The sequence below is a fragment of the Dromiciops gliroides genome, chromosome 2 (assembly GCF_019393635.1).
Source record: "Dromiciops gliroides isolate mDroGli1 chromosome 2, mDroGli1.pri, whole genome shotgun sequence".
NCBI lineage: Eukaryota > Metazoa > Chordata > Mammalia > Microbiotheria > Microbiotheriidae > Dromiciops > Dromiciops gliroides.
Genome location: NC_057862.1, coordinates 389448057 through 389467936, shown reverse-complemented (window position 1 = coordinate 389467936; position 19880 = coordinate 389448057). Strand labels below are relative to the sequence as shown.

General features: G+C 44.4%; 1 protein-coding gene across 2 annotated transcripts in view; it reads left to right on the top strand.

Moving 5' to 3' along the window:
• Positions 1 to 19364, top strand: part of ASS1 (argininosuccinate synthase 1) — an 86121-nt gene extending 66757 nt beyond the window's left edge. For both annotated transcript variants that reach the window (XM_043983580.1, XM_043983581.1), the window contains exons 12-15: positions 2934 to 3065; positions 9509 to 9665; positions 16432 to 16497; positions 19078 to 19364. In XM_043983580.1, the coding sequence (XP_043839515.1) occupies positions 2934 to 3065; positions 9509 to 9665; positions 16432 to 16497; positions 19078 to 19123 (401 nt within the window). In that variant the 3' untranslated portion in view covers positions 19124 to 19364. The remainder of the gene's footprint in view (positions 1 to 2933; positions 3066 to 9508; positions 9666 to 16431; positions 16498 to 19077) is intronic.
• The last annotated feature ends 516 nt before the right edge of the window (positions 19365 to 19880 follow it).

The window sequence follows — 19880 nt, the reverse complement described above, 5'->3', positions numbered from 1 at the left end:
TTCTCCCCCCTCTGAATCTTCTGTCAAATGCCCTGCCTCTAGGAAAGGGTGCAACAGGCATCCACCTCTGGGAATGGTTTCTGCAGGCCCTGTCCCCTCCCCAAACTGCCCACTGGCTATAGCCCCTATGAGGGTTCCTCCTACTGGAGTAAGCCTGGAGGCCTCTTCCAATCTCCTACCTCCAGCCATTGGCAAACCTGGGCAAATTTCCTTTCTCTGTGCCTCTCTTAGGAAACAGGGTTGATTCTGCCCCTACCCTGACCTTTCCTTTCTCCTTTCTGACCCACTGGAAGGGCATATGGACATGGCTTGAGAATCTTTAGCCACAGGGAGAAAATAAAACTTTGAAGATTTCAGATGGGAGTTTATAGTTTCTCTCTTTTTTGGTTCAGGACCCTGAGGTTAGGCCTGAGAACTCAGCATCCTGGCTATTGGAACTTCTCAGCTGCTGGGCTTTGGTCAGTAGCTCTGACAGCAAGGAGAAGAGAGATCATGGTTATAGTAGAAAAAGTCCTGAACCTGGAGTCAGGAAACCTGGGGTTAGGTTTCAACTTTGGCATTAACTTGCTCAATTTGAGTGATTTCCCCTTTCTGGGACTCAGTTTCCTCATCTGTAAAATGAGGGGTTGAAATGTTGATCTTTAAGGTTTCTTCCTGTTCTATGATGATGATTCATATAGCTGGTGTGGGTTGGCAGAGTCCAGAAATTGGGCCCACACTTCCATTGGATGAATTGGAAAAGCCTGAGTCTTGTTTTTTTGGGGTTTTTTGTTTGTGGTTTTTTGCAGGGCAATGAGGGTTAAGTGACTTGCCCAGAGTCACACAGCTAGTAAGAGCCTGAGTCTTATTAGCTACCATAATATACTATTATTATATATGCTACATAGCAGTAATTATAATATACTATTACTGCTGTTATTCACAACAGCTGACATTTATATAGTACTTTAGGGTTGGACAAAGTATTCTGTATATTGATTCTCATAAAAACCCTGTGAAGTTGCTATCATAGGCATTATTATCCCCATTTTAGAGATTAGGTAACTGAATTCAAAAGGCTTAAATGACTTGCCCATGGTCACACAGCTAGTGTCAGAAGTATTCTTCAAACCCAGCTCTCTGATGTCATCCATTGTTTTCAAATGAGTTTATGCCATAAATCATATCAATTTTAAAACCATAGCGTAACAATCCACCATGCTTTGTCATTATCACTATATTTTCTTCCCCAAAATCAGAATCTGTCACTTACTTGGTCAACAAAACCTGTTAGTAGAGTTAATGCTATCATGTATTGAGGTTTTAAAAACATAATAATAGCAGTACCTTATACTTTATTGTTCTTTATACTTTTGGGGGGGGGCACTTATTTTCCCTTAAATTTATTCTTTCATTGGACCCTCACAGGAATTCTGAGGTAGGTAAAACAGGGATTGTAATTTCCATTTGATAGGTCCTAATAGGGACAGTGACTTGCCTGTCATCTCAGACCCACCTTAGCCCAGTGCTACATAAATGATACTATTGTTGTTGTTACTGTTAATATAACATCATCTTTTCTCAAGGTTGTATACTGTCTCCTACTTTTCAAGGCATTGTCACATACACTCTTATACCTACATCAGAATTTTATTACTTTTGGGCAAAAGCCACAAGAGGCAGTATTGCAAAGTGGAAAGAACAGTACCCTGGCTCTGACACTGAGCAAGTCCCTTCTCTGGGCTTCTGCAGTCAGATATGGTGACCTTATTGGGCTATTCTAGTTCTTACATTCTGTGATTCTCAGGAGAGCTGAGGAGGGAAATGGGGCTGTGTGAGCTTCATCAGAAGCCAGAATTGAGTTTATCTCCCTCCTCCTCATCATAATGCCTAATATTTCTATAACACTTTAATGTTTATAAAGCACTTTGCATATGTTATTTCATTTGATCCTCACAACAACCCTGTGAGGAAATAACTATTATTATTCCCATTTTATAGGTGTGGAAACTGAGGCCAAGAAAGGTTAAGTGACTTGTTTGAGATCACACAGTTTATAAATGTCTATGGCAAGGTTTGAACTCACATCCAGTATTCCATCCATTATGCCACCTATCAACCCATGGGTTTATGTGTGGATAGATAAATATAGATACACACATAAACACAATTTTCTATATTTCTATATACATATATATATATGTGTGTGTATATATACCTATATACATATACATACATACACACACACATATGCACTGAAAGGTAGCCAGGTGGTCCAGTGGATAGAGCACTGGTCTTGGAAACAGGAAGATTCATCTTTATGAGTTCAAATCCAGTCTCAGACACTGGCTGTGTGACCCTGGGCAAGTCACTTAACCCTGTTTGCCTATAAATGAGCCGGAGAAGGAAATGGCAAACCACTCTGGTGTCTTTGCCAAGAAAACTCCAAATAAGGTCACCAATAATCGAACATGACTGAAATGTCTGAATAACAACATGCATGTTATGTGCATTTATATCTATGTATTTTCTCCTGCCTGTCCCCTTCTCCTTTTCCCTGGCAGAGGAGAGGAAGGGATATTTGGGGCCCTGTATCCATGGGCCAATGCTCTACCATCACTCGTTTAATTACAGGTTTTCAGCCATAGACCGGTGGGCATGCTTTAGGGGGAGTAAAGGGGGACTGCTCCAAAACCCTGTCATTTAGCATCGTCAGAGAGCCCCTTCAAAGAGGAAAATCTAGACATTTTCTCCACAAGGTGCGGAGTGGACTGTCTTGGCCCCAGCATGAGTATAATGACAGATGCATTTTGCAGCAAGCTGGGAGTGAATGGGTCCGACTGGCGTTTCTCTTGTCAGACAAGTCATTATTTTTTTTGTCATTTGCTGACAGTTTGGGTTTCATGCGTTTGTGTCTTTTTTCTCTTTTTCCCCCTGCCTGGAAAAATGGCTAGGTATCTACGAGACCCCAGCGGGAACGATCCTCTACCATGCTCATTTAGACATTGAGGCTTTCACCATGGATCGAGAAGTGCGTAAAATCAAACAGGGCCTAGGCTTGAAATTCTCCGAATTGGTGTACAATGGTGCGTATGCCTCCTCCTTCGTTCTCCCCCTGCTTTTGACTTCATTCAAACAAAATGGCCACCTTCCCTACAGGGGCCTACCCTCCTACCTCCTCTCAGTCCCCTCACATTTGACCACCTTTTCAAGGTACATTAGCTGGGTAGGGGGAGATGAAGATTCTTGGTTGAGAGCTGTGGGCATTTGGGGATGTTTAGAAATAGAGGTGGCAGTTTAGTTCAGTGGAAAAACCTGGCCTCAAATCTCAGATTTGCCACTAATTTGTTGAGCCATTTGGGGTATAAGTCACATTTTTTCTCTGGGCCTCTGTTTCCCCATCTTTAAAATCAGTGGGTAGGACAGGATGATCCCTGAGGTCTCCCTGCCAGATCTAGAATGCTGTGATTAGGTTTCAGGCAAGGGAAAGGGGGGAATCACCACTGATTCCCTTAGATATCAGGTTGGGATAAGGTTCTTCCAATTTGCAGTTTGCAACCCTGATCAAAATTGGGGCAACTTATGCCTCTGGAGTCTCCATGTGGTTTCTAGAACCCTGCATCTTATCAAATGGGGGGGTGGAAAATATTGGGTAGGTGGGAATTGGGAGAGATGAATGTATCTTGGAAAGAGTTGGAGACAGGGGGAAGAGGGCTTGGCCTTCGCCCTTTCCCAGAGCCTAGAATATTAAAACTGAGTGGGGGGAAAGGGGTTAGAGGAACTTGAAACTTATAAGAGTTTGAAAAAAGAACAAAATGGCATCCTACCATGCATAAAGGAATAAACTTATAGAACTTGTACCCCAATAGACTAAACATGAGAACCATGATTATCATAACTAAAAGGAACCTTTAGAACATGGAATATTAGATCAGGAGAGACTTTAGAACATAGAATGGTAAACCATCAGCCATAGAATATCAGGGCTGGAAAAGACCTTGGAGATCCTATTTCCCTTCTCATCTTACAGAGGAGAAATAAGCTCGGGAGGGTATGGAACCCTCCCAAGGTCACACAGGTGTATTTAAACTCAAGTCTCCTGACTCACAGCATTGGGCCATTTCTATTACATCCATGCTTCTGGGCAGAAGAAAAAAATGGAGATCAATTGAAACTTGGTTCAGAAAGGTTTAGACAAATTCATAAGTGCAGGTTCCAACCTGTATTACCAAAGCAAAGTAACTTTACAGTGACCTCATTTCCCTTCCATGGGCCTCAGTTTCCTCACTAGTAAAATACAGGGGTTGGATTAGATGGAAACTAAAGTCTCCTCCAGCTCTGATATTCTCCAGTTCTGTGATCCGGGATGTGTGACTACATCCCTAACCTGTGAGGCCCACGTTCTCTGAACCATCCTTTGGTATCTCAGAGAGGCAGGAATTGACCCCTAGACCAGAGAGGAGGGTCAGTGTGATATTGTTAGAGCTTCAAAAAGCATTTCCCTGTCGCAACCTACCCCAAGGTATGATGGGGGGGGGAGAGAGAGAGAGAGAGGGAGAGAGAGAGAGAGAGAGAGAGAGAGAGAGAGAGAGAGAGAGAGAGAGAGAGAGAGCATATACACTTGTTTCTAGCTTCTCTTCTTTCTCCCCGGTTTTGTTTTCTTTTAAAACCACATAATCACTGTAACTCGTCTCAGAGTTTAAGGGGATTAGAGATCACTAGTTGGGTTTATTTTCTACTTATTGTTTGAAGTCAGCTTTGAAGCCAAGTACTCCCCTGCTTTGGCCCCCCCTCCTCCCAGGTATGGGCCAGGTGTTTAAATGCCATTGTCTCCCACCAACCTCGTTTGCTCCATGGGATTTAAATGTTGAAAGGTGGATTTTGGTTACAAAGTGGGAGCGTCATTAAGGCAATTGGTGGGGAGTAGGGAGCAGGAATTGGGGGCGGGAGCACCCGGAGTTTGAGAAGCTGTTGAAAGAGTTTAGAAGGAGGTAGGCGTGGATCCTCCTGACTTCCTTCCATCCCTGTTCTCCCCCCTCCCAGTCTCCTTCCATCTGAGAAGTCAGGAGGGGAAATCATTTGATGGGTTTTTTTAAATTTGGGAACAGTTAGTTAGAGGGGGCTCATTTAAGTCTGAGTGGCAGCTCCAGCTGGACCCCAGCATCCCCCAGGTCTGGAGTCTTCTTCCTAGCTTCTTGAAGGCAGGGAGCAAAATAGTCCTTACTCTGTAGAGTAACAACTGATGCTTGGGGCTCAAAGAGAGCTTCATGAGGGTAATGGAAAGAACAGGGCATCAAGAAACCCAGCCCTAGCTCTGGCTCTGACTCACTGTTCTTGAGGAAGTAATTTTATCTCCAGGCCTCAGTTTTCTCATCTGGAAAAAAAAAAAAGTTGGACTAGAACCTCTAAGGTTCTGTCCAGCTCTCAATCTAGGATCACAGATAAATAGGGTCTCTAGGACCCCATACATAAGCTTTAGAACTGAAGGGGACCTTAAAACAAATCAAGTCTCACCCTCTCATTTTGCAGATGAGAAAACAGAAACCTTAGAGAGGTGAATTATCCCAGTTCATAGAGTTAGTGTCAGAACCAGGATTTAAACTCAGTTGTTCTGAAGCCAAATCCAGCATTCTTCCTGATATACCGGGTTGCCTTCCCAAGCTCTGACATTCCACAATTCTGGGTTTCAAGTCACTCTGATTTCTACAAGTTCAAACATCTCATCCTGCCGTTCATGGCATTCATAACAGGGCGACCCTCACTTCCCAAATAGGAAAGCTAAGATTCTGCTTAGCAAAAGGCTAAACATGTCGCACCCCAGTTCCATAGACTCAGGCATCAGGACCCAGGCTCCACTAGCTCTGCCTATACTTGTCTGCCTCGTTCATGGAAGTCACTGAGGGGCAGCCCCCAAGCAAGGAAATGGTCTTCTTTCCTCTACTTCATCACTTTCAGACTTTGACAAGAGAAATGACCAAGACATGGGGAGTCAGTTCACCTCAAAAAGCTAAAATGCAGCTGAGTGATAGTGTTTCTGTTATTCACTTGAAAGAGGAGACCCTTCTGTGTGCATTGGTGCTGGGGCACCTCTGTAGCTTTGACTCAGTCTAACCAAGCTTTAAAATGGAAAGCAATGCAAATAACTTCAATAGTTGTGACACGTTTAGTAGGCCATCTCCTAGATTCCCTAGTCTTCTCTGAGGAATCCAAGGTCCAATCCCCTCCCAAACACCCCCACCCCCACCCTTCTCTCTCTACCCTAGCAACCCCTCTTAGCTTCTTTCTTCCCAGCTGGGCTTTAGGAAGACACCTGCTTGGGAAAGATCGGAGAGATAAACATGAGGCCGTGGCCACTGCAGACACTTAAAGACAGTCTCTTTCTCCTTGCCTCTCTCTCTATCTCCTGTGTTCATCTCTCTGCCTTTCTGCCTGGTCTGGGAACTTAATGGACTAGTGATGTTTATTTAGTTAAAGGCCTGCTCCCAGGGAGGCCAGGAGTCTCCTTCAGTGTAGCCCTGGCATTCTGTCTTGGGGGCTTTGGGGTGGGTGGGGCAGTGGGGTCTGAGGACCTATTAGTATACTCTCAGAGAGTTAGTAGGGAGTGGGAAGAGAATCTGAATGGAAATCAGAACAACAAAATTCTGGTCCTGCCTCTGGTCAAGTCACTTTATTCTTCTGGGCCACAAGTTTTCACATCTGTAAAATAAGTTTTTAATCTAGATCAGGGGTTGGTAAGCTATGGCCCCCAAGCCAAATCCTGCCTGCTGCCTGTTTTTCTATGGTCCACAAGCTTAGAATAGTTCTTACAGTATAAAATCAAGTTACATTGAATTCATATTATAAATAAAGTTATATTTTAAAATGTAAAACCAATTCTTAGCTCATAGGCTATACAAAAACAAGCAGCCGGCCAGATTTGGCCTGTGGCCTCCCAGACTAGAGCATTTCTAAGGCCCAGAATTCTGCATCCTATCATTCTGTGAACCTTCTCAGCACCTAATTTCCAGGCACCTGCTCCCAGCATTCAGTGAAAGTCAGGGTTCTGGCTTGGGCATGGCATTCCACTCACCCTACACTTCCTACTTCACAGGAATGGAAGTGTTATAAAAGTATAAATCTTGTTATTTTCCCAGAACAACCAGTCAGGGTCAGTGGCAAAAAGCCACTAGAATAGGGCTTTTGTGCCCCCCACCCCAATTTTGCTACTCAGGTTCCCCAACCTGACCCCTGTTTCCCCTGAAGTCCCTTGTGTGGCTATAAACTAAACTGAAACTTATCACTTTGAGAAAATTCTATTCAGGGGAGTAGGAATGAAGTCACCTATCGGAGGGACACTGTAGAGGGAAACCCCACAGCCCTGGGAGTGGGTTTGCCAGACAGAGGCCCTGATGACAATGGAAGTTCAGACAGACAGATGTGCTTGTCACATCTCTCCATGAAGCCTGCGGAGGGAGACAGGCAGGAAGAAAGTGGAGACGACTTTGCCAGAAGAGTGACCTCGAATAAGGTTACTTTATAAAGGAGTGAGGAAGGTGAGCCCACCTGAGGGTCTGCTGAGCCATATGGAGTCTGATCTCTTGCTCTGATAAAGGCCCCAGGTCAGCTCCCTGGCCCCCGGGCTCTTGTTCAGCACAGGGGACTTATGGGGCCTGGGATGAGGGCCAGGGGCTTTCTCCTGGAATGAATGGTTTTCTGAGAAAAGAGCCAAAGCTGTTTCTTCACCCAGCCTAGAATTTCCTCCTTTCCTGTCCTGCACTCTCTTCATTTATCTCCTCATCTCCTTTCCTTTTTGCCCCTTCTTTCTTCTTTCCTCTCTTTTACTTGCTCCTCTTCCCTCTCCTCTCCTCTGCTTTCACTTTTGCTAACAGGAAAATGTTGAAGTAAAGAGAAACCTCTGAAGTAGGCAAGGCTAATAAGAGACAGATGGAGAATGACTTCCCATTTGACAGATGAGGAAACTGAGGCCTAGAAGTGAAAGGTCCAAGGTCACATAGTTAACGGCAACGTCAGGGATGTGAACCCAGGGTTTCCTGATGCAAGTAAAGTCAGTGAGACTGCCAGTATCATAGACAGAAACATTTTGGGCACTCCAATCTGCCACATTGAAGGCCCTCGGACTGCCCCACCCCAGCCCCACATGCTATTCCTTGTTACACCTCATTATTGGCCTTTCTAAACTTTTTGCAGGCTAGTCTTCTTTCCCTGCTCCCAAAAGGCAGAAGTAGGACTGATGGGATGAAGTCCCAGAGAAGTCAATTTAAGTTCAACAAAGAATTTAATTAGAGCTGTACAAATATGGAATATGGGCTGACTCAGTAGCTAGTGGGCAGCAAGGTGGTTTGGTGGATAGAGTGGCAGGTCTGGAGTTAGGATGACCTGAGTTCAAATACAGCTTCAGACATTTACTGGCTGTGTGACCTTGGACAAGTCATTTAACCTCTGTTTGCCTCAGTTTCCTTATCTGTAAAATGAGGATAATAATAGCACCTGCAGAAGCTATCAGGGATATTGTGGGAGTTCCTTCTCTAGTTAGGGATTAAACCAGCTGACCTCTAATATCCCCTTCCAAAATCGTGATTCTGTGATTTCTCACTGTCCCCTGTATACACTGCACTGATTCTGGTCTCTGAATATTTCCTTGTACTGTTCCTCCCATCTAGAGTGCCTTCTCTCCAATCCCCTTCTTCTCTTACTCCTACCCTACCTTTAAAGCTCACCGTTCCTGGAAGCCTCCCCAGGCTAGTTTGTCCCATCTCGATTTCTCCTGCTTCTTCCTTAACTCCTGGTCTTTTTCTTTTTTTTTTCTTTCTTTTTTTTTTTAATAGAATTTTATTTTCCAAAATATATGTAAAAACCTTATAGGAAAGTATGAGGGGAAGAGGATAAGGAAGGAAGGGTTAAAAAAAAAGGGACTCCTGGTCTTTTTCAAGCCAGTAACCCAGCCTAGCATTTAATTATCCTTTCCTTGTTGGCTGCACGTGAGTGGTCTCTTCTCATTCAGATGGGGAGGCCCTTAACATAGCAAGAGAAGGCCACGTCTTCTTCCATAGTACCCAGCACAGGGATGAACCCACCATGGATATTTGACAAGAAGTTATTAAATAATCAGTGGAAACCGGTATTACCATAAATGAGTGCTGATTATGGAGATGCTGGGCAACCCATTATTTGCAGTTTTTATACTTTAGTGATTTTTCATATTTCAGCTCTACTGGACCCCTTTTCCCTCTCTCCCAATCATTCCCTACCCACCTCCACCAGATATCAGTGAGTAGAGAGGAGCTTGTAAGAAGGGATATTAAGGCCACCTTCTAGACTCTCTACCATTTGGAGGGGGAATGAGACTCATTAAAGTGACAATTTCACACAGAGACTGCATGGAAAATCCTGATTGGTTCAGTCCCTTGAGTTGGGCCACCATCCAGGCCTTCCCCTTGGAGAAAGCAGGGAAGATGAATGGTGGGGCTGGGAGCATTGTAGCATCCTGACCAAAGCTGAGTGGTGCACCCCTTCATCTCACCCCCTCCAGGTTTCTGGCACAGTCCGGAGTGTGAGTTTGTCCGCCACTGCATTGCCAAGTCCCAGGAAGGAGTTGAAGGCAAGGTCCAGGTGTCTGTCTTCAAGGGCCAGGTCTACATCCTGGGCCGAGAGTCTCCCCAGTCACTATACAATGAAGAGCTGGTGAGGTAAGTAGTGGGCAGATGGGCAACCTCTTTTCTGCTCCCTGCCCTGCCCCTCCCTCTTCCCCATCCTCAGCTTTCTGAACAAAAGAAGGCTCCCTCCCTCATGGTATACTCACCTCCAGTCCTTAGGCGGCCAGGATTCAAGTTCGAGGTAACATCCAATCCCCAGGAGTCTCAGCTCCATTTCCTCTCCTGAGTGACTGTGAGCTCCACTGGGGTCTTTGTTCCTCTCACCTTGGTTTCTCCGTTGGGGTCCATCTCCCTCTGGGTTTAACATTTTCCCTAATTCTCTTGCATCTCTTCATATTGGAATCACCTTTTTTTTTCATCTTGGAGTAGGAAGATTTACACATTTTTCTGAAGCCTCTTCCTTCTCAAAAGCCCACAAGGGACTGGGTAGTAGAGACAGAACCCAATATTACCTTTGAATATTGTTAGTAAACACTTTGGGCCCTGACACTGTTAGAGGAGCCAAATTCTCCCCCACAGGAGATTACTGCCCTTAATCTCACCCATTCCCTGGGGACTGGCCCAGAGGTCTGACCTTGAAGAGGAGGGCTAAAGATGGAGCCCCCACATCTATGAGACATCCCCACCTGTTAAACAACAATCTTCAAGCTTCTTTGCTTGGGATTGACAAGAGGCAAAGGAAGCCATGCCATGTTGAACCTTTTATGCTGTGCATATGCAAACACATGAATACGGAAGAAAATTTTAACCCCACTCTGGTCTCTTCTCTGCCTCTTGAAGCTCCAAGATCCCCCTCCAGGTTTGACTAAGACTCATACACAGCCCATTCCTGGCTAGGTCGGGTTTGGACTACAGCCTCAAGACCTAGTGTAACTCAGAGCTATTGCCTCCACGAAGGCAAGTTGAGAATTAAAGCACGAGTTTTGTTTTGCAGTCAATATTTTTTTCTTTCCCTTTTCTTCACCGTGTTGGCTTCCCGCCCCCCCCCTTCAATCTTTCTAAACACTTTATAAGCCATAAATATAACCGAATCAGTTTAGATCAGTCGGGGTAAATGTCAAATTATCTTCTCTCTTTCTCTTTCTGGCTTTTTCTTCCCTCCCCCTCTAAATCAACAGCTTCTAATAATCTGTCCAACCCTTCATTATGCCTCGCATTCTCACTCAGGGAGATTAAATGAATAAGGTAAAAAGGGAAGGGAGGAAAAAAAAGAGAGAAAAGCAGGAGCATTTATTCTCACTGTGTCTCCGACCATTTTCCTTTTCTTTCTGATTTCTACATCGCTGATTTGAAAGCCGTTGAGTGACAGCGTCACAGGGACCAGCGAGGAAGCCGCGAGAGGTAGTGGAGGCTCGAAATGCCGCAGCACAGTGGGTAGAAAGTAACGTAATTATAGAGCAGGTCAGAACCACTCGAGTGAGCAAAAATAAAAGCACAGAGGTTTTCTGTAGACCGTCAGGGGAGGTAAAAAAAAAATCATTGTAAACTCTTTCTCTCCCTCACTCTTCCCTCCCCCCCACCTCCTCCGCCCCAATTTTTAAAAGAGGTTTTTCAGTTCCTGAGAAATGAGCTGTTAGAACTCTTTGGCCATGTTAGAGGACTCATTTACCCAGATTTAGCCAATCTTCGGGAAGAGGGCCTGGCAGCAGTGATCAGGGAGGGGCCTGTTTGGGGTCTGGTTTTATTAAATTGTTTGGTATTAATTTATAAGAGAGAGAAAGAAGAAGAATGATCGGAGGCCTGTTCTGAGGATTTATATGTGAGGAATTGTGGGAAGAGAAGGAGGGGAACTGAATGCCTGTCTCTGTCTAGGTTTCAGTCTGTGGTACTCCCTGAAATAGGGGGTTCGGTGCTGGGGAGTCTGTGTTTGGGGCCCAAGAGCAGGTTGAAGTCACTGTGCTCAGGCAAGGGGGGAATATCAAATATTCCCCATTTCAAATAACAGGTCTGAGAAAGTGGTGCAAGAAAGGCCATTCATTCATTCTCCCAACAGACAGAAGCTTGCAGGAGTGGAGAGTAAATTAATCAAACAGTAAGCATTTGTTAAGCAGAGACTGTACTAGGTGATATAGATATGACTGTACTAGGTGATATAGAATGAAACAATGCCTGCTTGCAGGTAGCTTATATTCTAATGGGAGAGACAACATGTTGGTCTGTATGCATGCATGTTACATCTAATACATAGAGAGGAAGCCAGTTTGGGTCACAGAGTACAGGACTGGAGAGTACAGCTAAGTCCCGATTAGTGGAAATAGAGAATTCCCTGAAGTGGTCTCATTATTCAAATTCACACTGTGTATTTCCACCGAGCTGGAACCAATGACTATATTTTACATAATTATCATTTCTAATAGCAAAATTCAAACACATTCGACAACTTCAGGGGAATTCGCTATTTGCACTGATCAGGACACAGCTGTGATGTCCAGTTAGGTTAGTAAAGTAGGTTGGACTTGGGTGGTGGAGAGCTTTAAGAGATAAATGGAGAAGTTTCTGTTTTCATCCTGGAGGCACTAGGAAGCTGAGTAGGGGAGCCACACAGTCAGCTCTGAGCTCAAGCAATGTTACCTTGGCTGCAGCCTGGAAAATGGACTGGAGTGGGGATAGCCTAGAGCAGGCGGACCAGAGAGGAAGCAGTCGCAGTAATCTAACCAAGAGGTGATGAGAACCTCTCTAAGGCGGTGTCTGTGTGATTAGAGAGAAGGGGGGCAAAGTGAGACATTGTGGAGGGAGAAAGGACAAGATTTGGCAACTAATTGGAGGGATGCACAGGATTTGGAGTCAGAAGGCCAGACTTTCAAATCCTGGCTTTGCTTCTCAGCCCCTGTGTGACTTTGGGTAAGTCACTTAACTGCTCTGGGACTCAGTTTTCCTCATCTTTAAAATGAGGGGTTTGAGCTGTGTGATCTCTAAGGGTCTTTGCAGCTCTAAATACTGCGATGTGCTTCTTCTGTGCTGGCTGCCACAGGGGATGCAAAGGCATATAGGACAAAGTCGCTTCTTCTTTTCAATGAGTAAGCAAAGCCTTTTATTTGCTTCACAAGACACTAAATAAATGGGTGACAACAAGCAAGGAGAGTCAACCTTCTTTAAACCACTGCCCTAAGCCACCTGTCAGTGATTCCCTCCCTACCACCACCACAAAGGGAAATCAATCCTCTCTTGAAACAAATGAGTGCAGTCAAGCAAAGCAAAACAAGCCAAGACATTGTCTGTGTTTGAAAATGTATGTCTCATTCTTCACCCACGGTCCACCACCAGGGAAGCATACTTCACAATAGGTCAGTGCAATGATTGCAGTTCTGAAGTCTTTTAGTATTGTTTTCCTTTTTGTTATTGTGGTGGTTGTGTAAATCCTTCTCTCAGCTCTTCTTGGTTTGTTTTGCATCATTCCATACAAGTCATCTTAAGTTCTAGCTTCTTCTTAGACATTCACTTGGTTTCCACTGAGCGTAGGTACCAGAAGTCAGCTCCTGTAGCCTACAGTCCCTAAGAAGACCTAGAAGATATTTTGGTGCCAAAGGCAGAAGCATCATTGAAAAGAATTCATGAGACTCCTGACATTGATCAATTATTAAGAGGTCAGAGAGCAATGTGTCTCAAACCTGGGGATGAAATTCCAGTGATGGTCACAGAAGTTATAAAGGACTTCCAGAGACTCTGAGGCAGATATACCATGGCGGCAAGAACATTGTGGAAACAGGGCTTGGGTTCGAATCTGAACTGCTACTAGGTGACCCTGGGTGAGATACTTAGACTGAGCTGTTTCCTTATTACTGAGGAAACCATTTCCCTCCATATGGGTAAATTGCTCCAGAGAAGACTATCTATTGGCATATGACAGATAGAGTTGAGGAAAGGGGAGGTGAGGAATGATGAGGGAAGAAGGAAAGGGGGTAGAAAAGGAGCAACTGGACCAGAAAACTTTTACAGAGAATGGAGGGGATGCTGGGTCCCCAAGCCATTTTAGATATGGAAGTGAAGCCAAATGGAAAGGGAGGCAAGAGGTATGTGATTGGGGTTTGGAGTGGCCCAGGAAGTGGAATGTTGAGAGGAGGAAGAGAGGTCCAGATTAATCCAGAGATCAAGTAAACAAAAACCACCCTCTATAATTATTTCACCATAAGTCAAGTAAACATCACAGCCTGAGAGCCTGGGAAAGAGGCTTCTAGAGACAGTAACTATAGTGGGAGACAGAAGGAAAGGGGGACAGGGCAAAGGGGAAGGGAAATAATTGGTGGGTGTGCGGGATGTGGTTACTCATCTTCTCTTTCTTTCTCTTGACTCTCTTTCCAAAGAGAGTATTGATAACTCTTTTTTAAGACTGTAAGTTCTTTCTTTTTTGGTTTTGTTTTGGTTGGTTTGTGGAGGCAATTGGGGTTAAGTGACTGCTCCACCTAGCTGCCCCTTTTAAGAATGTAAGTTGCAGGAAAAGGTAACCATCTGGACTGGGAGAGGAAGGGACTGCCTTGCATCAATGGAATGATAGGTCTATTCCAAAAAAGAGTGTGCAAAGTATGGATTCACATGACAACATAGTCCCCTTGCCTTCCAGAAGCTTAAAGTCTGGGGGACAGCTAGGTATCACAGTGGATAAAGCACTGGCCCTGGATTCAGGAGGACCTGAGTTCAAATCCAGCCTCAGACACTTGACGCTTACTAGCTGTGTGACCCTGGGCAAGTCACTTAACCCTCATTGCCCTGATAAAAAAAAGCTTACAGTCTAAGAGGGGTGAAGGGTGGGTGTATGTAAGGAGCTACTCCTCCTAGATAATAATTAAGCATTTATTAAGCACTTATTAAGTGTCATGTACTACAAAGGGCCCTCTTGCCTTGAGACACATACACAGACTTTTTACACATCTGGAATGCTTCTGACCTGGAGGAAGGCCAACAAAGCTCCTAGGAGGCATCTGGTGGCACAGTGGATAGAGCACTGGGCCTGGAGTCAGCAAGACCTGAGTTCGAATCCAGCCTCAGACACGTACTTACTGGCAGTGTGACCCCAGACAAGTCACTTCACCTCTGTTTGCCTCAGTTTCCTTAGCTGTAAAAAGAAGACAATAATAGAACTACTTCCTGGGATTGTTGTGAGGATTGAATCAGATGGTATTTGTAAAGTGTTTAGCCCAATGACTCTTCCATAGTAGGCATTTGATAAATGCTTGTTTCCTTCCTTTCAAAGGACATCTATGGATCAAAGAGGTGAAGATGAGGAAAGACAAAAAAACAAACTTAGTGTACTTTCTTTCTGGGAAAGATAGGAACAACAAAAAATGGAGCAGATGAGGGCACACTTGTTCACCTAATCCCAGGAAGGAGAAGTGTTTGCTTTTGGCCCGGCCTGTAGCAAGCACAAGTACACACATACACCACACACACACACAAACACACACACAGAATTTGAAAAGAGAATTTTAGGACAAACAAAGGGCCAAGGCCATCTGATTTGATAATTTATCCTTACATTTTTAGAGTACTTTATAGCTTTCAGAATGCTTGTGCATATATTATTTCATTTGCCCAAGGTCACATGGCAAATTAGTGACAGAGCTGAAACCTAGGAATCCTGACTTCTAGGGCCTCTTCTAATTATACCACGTTGCTCCCATTATATAATTGGGAGTCAGTTTATGAAAACTATTGCCTTCCAGATAAGAGAGTCCAAACAACATCAGTGAAAATAGTTTCAAGAAAGCTTAACTACATCCCTGGATGACAGCTACTTACAGAGTGGGTCATGAAAGGAGATTGTACTTTCTGTTTATCTTGTAGGGACTTTGCGGACAGCTAGGTGATATGATGGATATAGCATTGCACTTGGAGTCAGTAAGACCTGAGTTCAAATCCAGCCTAGACTCAGATTCCCCATCTATGAAATGGGTATAATAAGAGTTCCTACTTCACAGAGTTATGGGGGTCAAATTGTTGTTATTTTTTTTTATGTGTCTTGGATGTCATCTAGGCAGTTAAGTGCTATAGTGGATAGAGTGTTAGATTCGGAATCAGGACAATTCTCCCTCAGGCACTTGCTAGTTGGGTGACAAGTCATTTAACCTCTTCTAGCTTCAGTTTCCTCATCTGTAAAATACGGATAATAACAGCACCTCCTAGGGCTGTTGAGAGTATCAAATGAAATAAAAGTGTAAAGTACTTTGCAAGCACTATATAAATGCCAGCTGTTATTATTTATGTATATGTTGTCTTGCTCAGCAGAACAGGGACTATTTTTCCTTTGTATTCCCAAGAGATGGCACACAATAAACTTTTTTTTTTTTGTGGGGCAATGGGGGTTAAGTGACTTGCCCAGGGTCACACAGCTAGTAAGTGTCAAGTGTCTGAGGCCAGATTTGAACTCAGGTACTCCTGAATCCAGGGCCGGTGCTTTATCCACTGTGTCAACTAGCTGCCCCCACACAATAAACTTTTAATAAATATTTTTGATTTGATTGCTTGTTGGACACATCCAGTCTGTGAATCTGAAAAAATGAAAATGACTGTGTTGTCATAAACTACCTCCATTGACACTTACTAACTGTGTGACCCTGGGCAAGTCACTTAACCCAGTTTGCCTCAGTTTCCTCATCTGTAAAATGAGCTGGAGAAGAAGATGGCCACACCATTCTAGTATCTTTGCCAAGAAAACCCTAAATAGCATCGTGAAGAGTCGGACATAAGTGAAAAACGACTGAACAGCAAAACCTCCATCAGAGACAGGATCCTGAACTGCAGAGTATGGAGCTGACCCTTGTGGGTAATGCTGATGTTTGATGTTCTCCTGTCTTCTCTCTTGCAGCATGAATGTGCAGGGTGATTATGAGCCGTCTGATGCCACTGGCTTCATCAACATCAACTCCCTCAGGTGAGTATATTTGGGTTAGTCCCAGCCCAGGAGGGGAGTGGGGGCTTGGGGCCTCTTGTGATGCTAGTCCACATTTTTCCTCCACTTCCACCATTAGTCTCTGATCACCAATCCCTACAAAATCAGAAGGGGAAATGGACCTCTGCCCTTACTTGAAGAGTCTTTCCTTCCATCCATCTCTCAACAGCACTATTCACTGAGCACCTCCTATGTATTCATCAGTGTCTACGGCACTTGGGGGTTGGAGGGATTAGGAAGTGGTAGAAAGATATGGGGAGGCTAGGTGGCCAGGTGGGTAGAGTGCCAGGCCTGGAGTCAAAAAGACCTGAGTTTGGGGGCAGCTAGGTGGTGCAGTGGATAAAGCCCTGGCCCTGGATTCAGGAGGACCTGAGTTCAAATCTGGCCTCAGACACTTGACACTTACTAGCTGTGTGACCCTAGGCAAGTCACTTAACCCTCATTGCCACTCAAAAAACCCCCCCAAAAAACAAAAAGACCTGAGTTCAAATCTTACCTGACTTACTAGCTGTGTGACCCTAAACAAGTCACTGACCCCTGTTTACCTCAGCTTCCTCATCTGTAAAATAAGCTGAAGAAGAAAATGGCAAGTCACTCCAGTATCTTGACCAAGAAAACCGCCAGTGTGGTCACAAAGAATCAGATACACCTGAAACTGCTGGACAACAAAAATGGGTGGTTGGTTTTAACATGACTCAGCTCCTTGGGGCCTATGAACACTTTCCCCCACGGTGGGTGGGAGAGAGGAGAAGAATGTTTGGAATATGTTTATTTTATATCACTTTTTCCCTGCACTTGGTAGCGCTAAGCTTGATGGATTAGCATCTTAAAGTGATCAGTTAGTGAGCACTGATTACTTTGTTGCTCTGTGTGAGGTGGCAGGGGAAATAGAGGAGAAGACATGCTTCCTGGCCTAGGGGAGCTTATAGCTTGCTTAGGAAAGGAGATAGGACCATAGAAATTGTCACACTGCAAGACAAACAAATGAGAACTGGTTCTAGAGTAAGGAAGAACTGGGTTCAGGTCCTACCTTTTGACACTTACTGCTGTGTGACTGAGCATATCCCTTCTCAATGTAACTAGAAGTTGCACAACCTGTGCCAGCCTGCATTGGTAGAGGGAGTTTCTTCATTGAGACTTTCTAGGCCAATGGTGAAAAACTCAAATAGAAAAGGATCCCTGTGCATATTGGTTTAGAAAACCACAAATAGGGGGCAGCTAGGTGCCACAGTGGATAAAGCACTGGCCCTGGATTCATGAGGACTTGAGTTCAAATTACCTCAGACACTTGACACTTACTAGCTGTGTGACCCTGGGCAAGTCACTTAAACCTCATTGCCCTGCAAAAACAAAACAAAACCACCCCCCCACACACACAAGAAAACCACAAATAAGCTTTATCTGTGTTATGTTGCGTTTTTGTTTATTTTGTTAAACATTTCCCAATTGCATATTAATTGGCTTTAGGCCTCACCTGGGCCTAGAGTTCAACTCCTCTGCCCTAGACCAATGAAATCACAGGATATAATCCAGTTTTTACAATCATGTCTAAAAGACATCCATACATCAAGGATCTGTGATTTTTCTTCTGAGCGGTGATACCCACTGCAACCTCTCTATGACTTCGTGCCTATAAAATTCATCATCTCATGGCCAACCTGATGATGAGAATCTCCAAACTTAGCTGCATACCTCAGGACCATAGAATCCTAGGATCTTCAACCTCTAGACTGGGACCTCAGAGGCCATCTTGATTTGCAAATGAGAAGACTGAGGCACCCAAGATGGATAAACGACTTGGCCAAGGTCACACAGCTAGCAAGTTGTCAGAGGTGGGATTTGAACCTAGGTCCTCAGACTCTAGAAGCAGTCCTCTAACAACAGGTCTGGGTCTCCTGACTCCCGGGCCAGAACCCTTTTCACCTGTACCACTCCCTCAAGTCCCCTACCTTGAAGCAGAAGGGACAGTTGGGTCAGGGCTGTTTCTAAGGTAGGAAAAGATGCATGCATGTCTTCTCATAGAGTCTGAGGTAGGGAAGAAGAACCATGATGTTCTCTACCAAGTCCATGTCCATAAACAATGTATTAATTATATCTTATTCCCTCATCCTTTCCAGAACTGACCAAACTCAGGGTTCCCTGGGCTTGTCTGAACCAGGAGCTATATTGAACCTAGCATTGTCATGCCGACCCTGGGAGTGTCCTTCCCTCCTAACCTCCCCCTCATTGCCCCCTTAACTGTGTGTTTTTCTAAGGGCCTGATGAGCCCTTTTAAATTGCATTGAGCAAGACATATTTTCATAATGGCCTCTTCATTTTCCATTGCCAGTTAACTGCTTTGTACTGAACAATAACATGAACTGTTTTCTCTCAAAGATAAATTAATTACATTATTGAGGGGGAGGGAGGAGGGCAGGCATAGGAAGAGGGGGTAAATAAAAAAAAAGACAACTTCACCTACATCTTAACAAACAGCTGCCCCCAGCTCCACCTGAATTAATTGAAGTGAATATGTGTTATTACTGTCAATTTACCTCTTTTTGTTTTTAATCTGGTTTACAGGCTAAAGGAGTATCATCGTCTGCAGAGCAAGGTCACTGGCAAATAGACTAAGCCCACGCCATCAATAATGTGGAGCTGTTCTCAGTGTTGCTGCTGATTTCGCCAAGTAACGGCGCTGAATGTCCTGGCATTTTGTGATTGTTGCTCAGTCTCCTGGGCTGCCGCTCAACCAGGCTTTGTTTCGTGTTCCTGTAGCAGACAGAAGTGATCTATGAGGGGGGTGGGGGGATGGAGGAGAAAATACAACCATAATAATAATAATAACAACCACCACCATCATCATAAAAGGCTACTGTGGATAGAGTTTCTTTATTTCCTGGGAATCGTGTTTGCTTGTGTGTTTGTAACTCCTCTTGCTTCCGGAGGCTACCTTGCCATAGAATATACCTTCTATCAATAGGAGAGAAAGAGTTCAAAAGTTCATGTGGACTCTCCCCAGCCCAACAGACAACCCAGTTTTGGTTTCCTGGACTTTAACCTGGGGTCCCATCGAGCCCAGGATCCTGCTACCAACCGAGGCCTTGAAGGACCAGCTCTCTAGGCAAGTAGGTAGGGCTGTCCTACTGGACATCGGGAGCAAAGCTTAGGTCAATGCTGCTTTCTCTTAGCAGACCCGTGATTTTCCTCTTCAGAAATAAGAATAACTACCATGTATATAGCACTTTAATATCCACAAAACACTAGATATAGATTATCTTCTTAGATCCTCACAGAAACCCTGTGAAGTAGGAGCAGCAGTGGCATCTGTGTCTTGAGGGATTCATTTCTAGTTCTTACCTCTGGTAATGGCCTCCTGAAGTTTA